Source organism: Bos javanicus, chromosome 14, assembly GCF_032452875.1.
Source record: "Bos javanicus breed banteng chromosome 14, ARS-OSU_banteng_1.0, whole genome shotgun sequence".
Lineage (NCBI taxonomy): Eukaryota > Metazoa > Chordata > Mammalia > Artiodactyla > Bovidae > Bos > Bos javanicus.
Window position 1 is genome coordinate 15,734,612 of NC_083881.1, and position 10,376 is coordinate 15,744,987.

The 10,376-nt window shown below is 37.2% G+C and overlaps 1 protein-coding gene across 4 annotated transcripts in view; it reads left to right on the top strand.

Moving 5' to 3' along the window:
* The window catches only part of TATDN1 (TatD DNase domain containing 1), a 31,420-nt gene extending 21,054 nt beyond the window's left edge, over positions 1–10,366 (top strand). For all 4 annotated transcript variants that reach the window (XM_061438654.1, XM_061438653.1, XM_061438652.1 and 1 more), the window contains 4 exons: positions 2,979–3,055; positions 6,384–6,454; positions 7,715–7,841; positions 10,184–10,366. In XM_061438654.1, coding sequence (XP_061294638.1) covers positions 2,979–3,055; positions 6,384–6,454; positions 7,715–7,841; positions 10,184–10,286 — 378 coding nt within the window. In that variant the 3' untranslated portion in view covers positions 10,287–10,366. The remainder of the gene's footprint in view (positions 1–2,978; positions 3,056–6,383; positions 6,455–7,714; positions 7,842–10,183) is intronic.
* Positions 10,367–10,376: the final 10 nt, after the last annotated feature.

Genomic DNA, 10,376 nt, shown 5'->3' on the forward strand with positions numbered 1-10,376 from the left:
ATGTGAGATGAATGCAATCATGAGGTAGTTTGAACATTCTTTGGCATTGCCTTTCTTCAGGATTGGAATGAAAACTGACCATTTCCAGTCCTGTGGCCACTGCTTTTTCCAAATTTGCTGGCGTATTGAGTGCAGCACTTTCACAGCATCATTATTTTAGGATTTGAAATACCTCAGCTGCAATTCCGTCACCTCCACTAGCTCTGTTCATAGTGATGCTTCCTAAGGCCCACTTGACTTTGGACTCCAGGATGTCTGGCTCTAGGTGAGTGATCACACCATTGTGGTTATCTGGGTCATTAAGATCTTTTCTATATAGTTCTTCTGTGTATTCTTGCCACCTCTTCTTAATATCTTCTGCTTCTGTTAGGTCCATACTGTTTTTTGTCCTTTATTGTGCCCATTTTTGCATAAAATGTTTCCTTGGTGTCTCTGATTTTCTTGAAGAGATCTCTAGTCTTTGCCATTCTATTGTTTTCCTCATGTAGGAAGGCTTTATGGTCTCTCCTTCCTATTACTTGGAACTCTGCATTCAGATGGGTATATCTTTCCTTTTCTTGCCTTTTGCCTTCTCTTCTTAGCTATTTGTAAGGCCTCCTCAGCTATTTGTAAGACTTCCATTTTGCCTTTTTGCATTTCTTTTTCTTGGGGATGGTCTTGATCAGTGTCTCCTGTAGTGTCACAAACCTCCATCCATAGTTCTTCAGGCACTCTTATCAGATTGAATCCCTTGAATCTATTTGACTTCCACTGTATAAGTGTAAATGATTTGATTTAGGTCATACCTGAATGGTCTAGTGGTCTTCCCTACTTTCTTCAATTTCAGTCTGAATTTTTCAATAAGGAGTTCATAATCTGAGCCACAGTCAGCTCCCGGTCTTGTTTTTGCTGACGGTATAGAGCTTTCTCCATCTTTGGCTGCAAAGAACACAATCAGTCTGATTTCAGTATTGACCATCTGGTGATGTCCATGTGTAGAGTCTTCTCTTGTGTTGTTGGAAAAGGGTGTTTGCTATGACCAGTGTGTTCTCTTGGCAAAACTGTATTAGCCTTTGCCCTGCTTCATTCTGTACTCCAAGGCCAAACTTAAGCTGTTAATCCAGGTATCTCTTCAGTTCCTACTTTTGCATTCCAGTCCCCTATAATGAAAAGGACATCTTTTTTTGGTGTTAGTTCTAGAAGGTCTTGTAGGTCTTCATGGAACCATTCAACTTCAGCTTCTTCAGCATTAGTGGTTGGGGCATAGACTTGGATTACTGTGGTATTGAATGGTTTGCCTTGGAAACAAACAGAGATCATTCTTTCATTTTTGAGAACACACCCAAGTGCAGCATTTCGGACTCTTCTGTTAACTCTGAGGGCTACTCCATTTCCTCTAAGGGATTCTTGCCCACAGTAGAAGATATAATGGGTCATTAGTTCACTGATTCCTAAAATGTCAATGTTCACTCTTGCCATCTCCTGTACTTTATACAGATGCCATCATCATCAGTACTTTACTGATGCTATAATTTGTCCTTTAGAAGCTGTCCTTGGGAATTGAGGGAGGCTTTCATTAATGCCCTTAAGATTATTAATGGCACTTAGAACCTTCAGGCTCTACCTCTCAGACCATTTTCTTTATTTGTAAATAGAATTTATTTGGATGATTTTATAATATAGTTGGATACTCAGGTGGCACAGTGGTAAAGAATCTGCCTGCAATGAAGGAGACAAGGGTTTGATCCTGGGTCAGGAAGATCCCCTGGAGAAGGAAATGGCAAACCACTCTGGTATTCTTTCCTGGGAAATCCCATGGACAGAGGAGCCTGGTGGACTGCAGTCCGTGGGGTCATAAAAGAGTGAGACACAATTTAGTGACTAAACAGCAACAATAATACAGTTGACCTTTGAACAGTGTGGTGGTGGTTGTTAGGGGCACTGACCCTGGTGCATCGGATATCCGTGTATAACTTAGTCAGCCCTGTGTATGCGCATGGCCCTCATGGTTCTGCCTCTGCAGATTAAACCAACAAAGGATCATGTAGTACTGTAGAATTTACTGCTGAAAAAAACCAGATGTAATTGGACCTTCTCAGTTCAGGCCTGTGTTGTTAAAGGGTCAGATGTAGTTTAAAAAAATTAACAGCAACAACAAATCCAACCTGTTTGACATTTATTTTAAAAATTGCCAAATAAAGAACTAATCTACAGTGGTTTATGAGGGTTGTATTTCAAATTATCTGGTGCTATCAGAGGCTCTGTTTCTTTCTATTCAGCTGAAAATGCTGAGAGGTGGAACCAACCCTTTTGAACAGCTGTGTTAAGTTTTCTTTATTTTTGAGAAACACATTATCCACAAGTGTGTTCAGACTCTAGATTCTGTATTAACATGACATCATTTGTTTAGTGTTTAAAGAAGTCATTTCACGTATTGTTTTGATTACATAAATAACAAATATATCAAAAAGTGTGAAAATTTTTGCTTTAACCTTTATCTTTGAAGGAGAAAAAGACCATCTTAATCCATTTTGCTTGAGCTGATATAGACTATGTAACAATTTTCAATTTAATGATGTTCTTACAATCTCTATAGATCTTAAAGTTTGTCTCTTAATTCTCTCTTAGGGAGAAAAGTATCCTCTAACAGAAAAATGAACATCTAAAATTTTAAATAGTTGTGTACATGTCGCTTTAACTTACGCCTTGCCTAGAATGTGGCTCCCTCCTCCAGTCCCCTTCCTAGAGGTACAGAGACCTCAGCACAGCCACAGACAGAAATTCTAGGCAACCATCTCCTCCTTTCCTCATCACATTGGAGACAACAGGTTATAATTGTGCAATTTGATTTGAAAATAAAAACTGTAGTGACCACCTTTGGAATCCCATGTTCCAAATATCCATATTGCATTTATATTTTTATTTAGAAAGCCTTATTAAGGTTATTAAGAATTTTAAAGAAAAAGTATTATAATAAAATTGTGCCTTCATGTCCTTAGGTGCATTCATTTGATGGTACCAAGGAAGCAGCAGCTGCTTTGATGGACTTGGGTCTCTATATAGGGTTCAATGGTTGGTAGGTCCTTAAGTGCTTTTTTTTTTTAACTTTTATATTAAACAGATTCCTTAAATTGTGTTATAGTGAAATGCTGATAAAGATTTAAATTTGTTTTATTAAAATTTGTGTTGCATTGATCTTGGTCTGTGCATTTTAGTAATAAATGTAAGAAATTAAATAGTATGTTACTATTCCAAATTAAAGCTCGAAAATTATAAACTGCCATCCTGTGTTCCAGTGATGGAAAACAATTTTCTGCTGAGGTCAGCAGCTAGCTTTCTCTAGCAATGCAGTGTATTTCCAGATCATTTTATCCCTTTAAAACATGTATGTGTTCCCAGCATTGCATATACATGAGTGATATCCATCTGTGAGGGAAAGGTCACGCTATGACAGTCGTCTTCCGTCTCTGTAGGCCAAGAAACAGAGGCACAGAGAAGTTAGGATACAGGTGTAAAGTCACTCAGTGTGAGAACTTTATGCTCTTCCTCACTTGGTGACCTTCCTGCTTTTATACACACTTAAACTTCAGGCACCCAATGCAGTCCACTAGCATGCTGGGTCCCTGGGCTCAATTTCTTCCAAATGAGTTTTTTAATTTGGCGAGTTTTTACCAGTGTCTTTTCTCAGGATATCAGTGTAGCTCAGTAAATAAATTGCAAAATAGTAAGACTTCCTTCCCCTCTTCAGTGTTTTAGTTCATTATTTTTATTTTACTAAATTCCATTTTTGAGAATAGAAACATGAAATTATTTGCTCTAGAATTAAGACCTAAGTAAATGTCCTAGATGCTTCTTTCATATTTTAACCAGTGATTTAATTAATTTTATAGTACATTACAGGTGGCTCAGTAGTAAAGAATCCTGCTGCTAAGCAGAAGACAAGGGTTTGATCCCTGGGTCAGGAAGATGCCCTTGAGAAGGGAGTGGCAACCCACTCTAGTATTCTTGCCAGAAAAATCCCATGGACAGAAGAGCCTGGCAGGCTATAGTCCATGGTGTTGCAAAGAGTCAGACACAGCAGCAGCAGCAGCAGCACCCTTAAATGAAATTGTGGGTCAGCATACCCAGTTCTGGCCTGTCCCACAAGGAGCTTCCAGGAAGAATCTCCATTCAGAGAGCTGGCAGTAAAATAGTCCTATTTACACAAGAGCAGAGGAAACCCAACATGGGCAACCCAGGCTTCCTTAAACATAACCAGGGAACCATCAGATAAATGAGGTGAACCAGCAGAAAGAAAGAGACCTAGATAAACAGAAAAATGAACATTAGAGCAAACTAGGGAAAAGCACTTTAAAAGAGATCCTATAAAGATTTGAGATGTTGCATCCATAAAATATGAACAGAATGCTACAGGAAAAATACAGAAGATCTTAAAGATTAAGAAAAACTTTAAAACATTTTTTATTTTTAAAAAAGATTAAAAATTAATGTGTTAAAAATAATAGCACCACTGGAGGAAGCTAGGGAATCAACACACTTAAAAGACTTTGTTATTTACCTCTACCACTGAGTACCTAGTAGTCAGGAACTTTCGCTTTATACAGGTATTCTAGCTAATTAATGACAGGCTGATGGAAATTATAGTATCATCATTTTGCCAACTCCTTATGAACTAATCAGTCTAGGCAGTGGGCATCCACATCTGACTTAAAGGACAACTAGATATTATGTGCTTCTGGAGAGAAGATCATACATATGAAAATCTTGCCAAAAAATAAAATTCAACTTGAATCCGATCAAGATTCTGGATTGCACTTTAGAGCTCCTTGAAGAAATGCAGAGGACACAGGACCCTGTTAAAAGACAATGCACAGATGAAATCAAGACGGGGAGATTATCAGGGCGAACAACTGGATTTTTTCAACATATTTTACGGGGGGAAAAAAGAGATGCAGAACTTAATAGGTTAAGAAATTTAGAACACTGATGACCAACTGTAATATTTGTCCCTCATGTGAACCCTAGGTCAAACAAAAGTAGGTATGACAATTTGAATACTAGATATGATATAGATATGATAGAGAGTTGGATTTTTCTTAACATAATAGTATTGTTTTTTAAAAAGTCCTTATGCTTAGAGATGTGTTAAAATGTTGAATCTATACTACATTTGGACTTTACTTATTGGGAGACAGTAGGGATAAGTGGATGCACAAGATTAATCAGGAGTTGATAATTGATGGGGTTAGATAATAAATACAGGCAGAGAGTTCTATATATTCTAGTTATGTATCTATTTGAAACTCCATAAATAGTTATAACAGGTCTTGAAATAAAAAGTGCAACATAAAGTATTAGTCATCATCACATTATATAGCAAACCATCCCAAAACTCATTGGCATATTACATTAAACTTTAACACATGGGTCTGAGTCAGGTGGGGTTTAATTGGTAATGTGAGCTCTCTGCCACAGGATACATGTTGGGTTCAGATCTTCACCCTGTGTTTTCATTCCGGACGCCTAGGCACCCGGGTAACAGCTACTTAGTGCTTGCTTATCTCAGAAGATCCTGAGTGCCACTGTAAATCACAAAAGTGCATTCCAAGCCTCTGGCCGTATCATCCCGTTAGTCAAAGCAAGTCTTGAGGCCATGGCCAGATTCAGGTTCCTTCTTCCTACTAAGAAATCATGGCAAAGGTGCAGATATATAATTCTGTCAAAGGAGAGAGAACTGGGACCAATAATCCAGTCTGTCTCACAGTCAGAAAATGAAAATTAATCCCCCAGAAAAAGAGGTATGAAAGAAGCAGGGCCTAGGAGACCAATTCAGGAGTCCTAAACTTGACTAATAGAAGTCCTAGAGGGAAGAGAGAAAATGAAAGAGGAAACATCCTGTTTTTCCATGTTTTCCCTGAGTTAGGCATGGGGGGAAATCTCAATCAGAAGGTTCCAACTGCCTAAAAGGATGAAACAGTTTCATGCCCAAACACATTATCAAGTTTCAGAATGTCTAGAGCAATGGAAGATCGTACAAGTTTCCAGATTTGGGAGGGTGAGGAATGAGGGGTGCAGTTCAAAATCTTTAAAAGATGAACATAGACTGTTACAGAAAGTTACTGTATGACCAACTGATAAACATAAAAAATTTCATCCCCCCCCCCCCCCCCACACACACACAATTTCATCCCCTGAAGTCAGATCTGCTTGGAACAGATCTTAATCTAGATTCTATAAGGACAGGATGTGCAAACACTTTTCTAAAGTATACTTCCATTGTAGCCAACCAAAGTCCTTCAGGATTTTGGGTTAGTTTTGTAATCTGTTTTAGACAAGTTTATAGTATGAAAAAGTTGTTATTCATTAAATACACTTTTATATATGAGTAACTTTTCTTTTTAAAGCTCACTGAAAACTGAGGCTAATTTGGAAGTTCTAAAGTCAATACCTAGTGAAAAATTAATGATTGAGACCGGTAAGTTTGCTTTTAGAACTTAATTTTCATATTAAACCATACCCCCAAGACTTAGAGAAAAGTAATAACAAATATTTTATTTTGAAAAGCATGCTCAAACCTCAACAATTGTCAGAAAGTCTTTGGGGAGTTGTAATGGAAAAATATTCATGCAAGCAATTTTTTCAACTTAGAAGCTTGACTAAGCCTAAGCATTTAAAAATGTGAGATTATGTGGTAACTAAGGAGGTATTTTATTAAATAAGAATGGGTTCAAAAACTATTCAGAATTTCTTTATACAATGGCTTAATTGTACAATACTTTTAAAGTAATGCAAACATTTAAATCAAATTGGGTTTAAGAATTTTAGAAATTTGTTGCCTCGGAATACAAAGTTCAGAGCTAAAAATTCTGTCTATAGCCTTAACTCGAGGCTCTTCTTATACACATGGAGTTTTTAAATAAGTCAAGACTGAGGCATTCTGAAGAAATCAGGTATATTTCCTTAGGGAAGTTATGAAAATTATTAATGGTTGTAAAATATGTAAACTATTTTAATCCTTTATTAGAGAGTTAGGTAAGTAAATAATCCCAGTATTCAAAGCACAGTTGGGGACTTCCCTGGCAGTCCAGTGGTTAAGACTCCATGCTTCCAATGCAGGGGGCGTGGGTTTGATCCCTGGTCAGGGAACTAAGATCCTGCATGCCACACTGTGCAGCCAAAAAAAAAAGCCACTGTTTTACATTCAGTGGAGGCAAAAAAAGTTTTAAATGTTTTCATGTTACTACTGTATTTTGTTTTAGTTAGCTTTAGATCATTTTTTTTAAAGCATATTGTTAGTGGGGGAAGAGGAATAAAAGTTTTAAAAGAATTTGTACAGTTCAAGATTTTATCTTGTACTTTAAAAATTTTATTTTATTTAACTTTACAATATTGTATTGGTTTTGCCAAATATCAAAATGAATCTGCCACAGGTATACATGTGTTCCCCATCCTGAACCCTCCTCCCTCCCCATACCATCCCTCTGGGTCGTCCCAGTGCACCAAGCCCCAAGCATCCAGTATCGTGCCTCGAACCTGGACTGGTGACCCATTTCATATATGATATTATACATAACTTCTTGTACTTTTCTTAAAGCTGTTTTCTCTTGCCTTTTACCATTTAAGCTGAATCATGGCTTATCTTTTTTAGAGGTTATATAATAGTTTGATAATATTCACTAAAAAAATAATTTAAAAAGGTAAATATCTTTGAGAATCTTTCTTTGCTTATCTTTAGATGCACCTTGGTGTGGAGTCAAAAATACACATGCTGGATCAAAATATATAAAAACTTCATTTCCTACCAAAAAGAAGTGGGAAAACGGGCACTGTTTGAAAGACAGAAATGAACCCTGCCACATAATGTAAGTGTCTTGTTTTCATGGCCTTCAGAATATTAAAGTCAATCACCAATACTGTTTACAAAATGAATTCAAGGGACAGAATTAAAGGTGAAATCCAAATGAAGTTATCAAAGACCATTGTAATGCAGTGATTTGGAGGAATTTGTATCAGCTCGTTTTTTTTTTTCATACCCTCTCAACCCAAAGTGGTTTTATTATAGCAGTAAGAACTTTAAGTAATTCTGGTCATTTGTCATTTTGTAGGGAGGGGGAAAGCTCTTAAAGCTGTCCATAGATAGAATTACCGTACCTGGCTTAAGTTCTGTTATCTTGCAGGTTTCCTGCTGATGGTTATAAAAGCACAATCTTAGCAGGAGACCCAAATGATTTCACAGCTTGAATAAACCTAAGAAATAACACTGTTCTTTAAGCCTCTGAACAAAAGGACAAATCATAGAAAGGATTTCCTTTTTCCAACTGAAAAAAAGTGCAGAACTTTATAGAATTTTATTTCCTTGGGAAAATCAACATTTGCAAACTGAAAAATTTTAGACTACATTTCAGAAATAAACATGCCTCTGGTCTAATGCTAAATACTAATTAGCATCTATTAACAGTTTTGTTTTAATTATTTGAATAGAGATTTCCCACACACACACACACACACATACACACACACTTTAGATTGTAAATTCCATGAAATACATTCTGGAGCTCTTGTCAAGTATCAGAGGGGAGATACAGGTTACTGAGGCCACACGAAAGAATGAAGACCATTCCCACCCTTACCCCACCAGATAAGTAGGTACACTGTGCTGGGCACTTTGGGTAAGGCATTAAACAAGTCTGACAAAGATCCTCCTGGAGCAAACAAGCAGACAGTAAGTATAACCCAAGACAGTAGTGCTGTTATAGGGGTAGGAACATACACAGGACAGAGCAGCTGCCTGCCCTGAGGGGAAATAAGAGCGCTTAAGTCAAGTGACATTTCAACTGTTTTCTAAGCTGGACTGGGAGTTAGGCCAGACCGAGATACACACACACCTTGAGCGAAGGCAGGCTGGGGAAGAGCTGGGAACAGTGACCGCAGTGTGGCAGAAAGTAGGATGCTCAGTAAGTGATAGGGAGGATAGGCCAGAGAGTGTGTCTCGTGTGCCACCATCTGTGGTTTAGATTTTACCAGGACCCAAAGGATTTTAAGCAGGAAAGTTACTTAACTGGTATCAATCCGTATGGAGAAAAGACTGGAAGGGAGACTGGTGGCAGGAATCATACTGATTTCTCAGTATTATGTGTCAATTTCCAATTCCAAGTAGTTAATAGAAGAAAACTCTGTAATTTGCTAAGAAAACTGGGTCTTTAGTGTCACTTTAAATGTTAATAGATTTGCTTTTAGCATACTTTGTCAGATAAAAGTTTCAGTCACTTCGTGTATGTTAAACAAAGCATTTGTCCCTATTATAGAACTTAAAAGTTCCAGTTAATCTCTAATCTCTGTCTCTGATTCCTCTAGGTGTTCATATTTTAAAAACCCATAAAGGGAAACAAAAAGCTTAAGACAAAGAATATTTAATGTTTAATTCGACTGAATTTTCTGATTCATGCGTAAGAAATATTCTGTCTACATTGCAATACTGCTAGAAAACACTACTGATAATTACCATCGTTCTAGGCAAAGAAAGTGAAAGATTGGCACCTTTCTGTTGCAGGGCAAAACCTACAGGAAGAGAAAGCGCTTCTCTCCCCGCCCTCCCCCCTCCCCCCCAATAACCGTACACTTCCAAGTAACTTGTTCTTAACTTCCTCTGCTGTCACTGTGCTGGTGATGATGCGGCAGTTTCTTGCTGCCCTTTACAACTAGTTCTCTAAGCAATGGCTTTCAAACTGACTGCTATCCCCACAATACCACAGTATGACTTGGTACATATTTGCATATATAAATATAACCTGAACAAAAATGGAACACTATTTCTCTTACTAATGCAAATGTACTTTTAATTTTTTAAAAGTTCCTTATGACCCACTAATGTGTAATGACCCCCCAGTTTAAAAGGACTCTTCATTTCCACTGGTTAGTTCTGCAATTGTGGGACACATGTGGGCTGGTTTTATAATTTACTTGAACCTGGTTCCTGGCTCTAGTGACATGCAAGATTGTCCCAGAAATCTATCTGTAATTGCTTTGTTTTAAATATCCTAGCAGTTAAACTTTTCTGTTAACACTGCTGAAAAGTTTAATACATACTGTTAGGCTTTTTATGCTAAAGATGCTAAAACAGTATCTTTTATGTGGAAAAAGATAAATATCTTTAAAACAGAATATGTACTTAGAAGTTTAACTATCTGTTTTTGTTTTGTTTTAGTCAAATACTGGAGATAATGTCAGCAGTAAGAGATGAAGATCCATTGGAACTAGCCAATACACTATATAACAACACTATTAAAATATTTTTTCCTGATATGTAATTGATATGTCTCCCATTTTCCCACCATGTATATAAAATTTCATGATAAAACTTAAGTTTCAATAAAGGAATTCGCTGGAAGTTGTCTAAA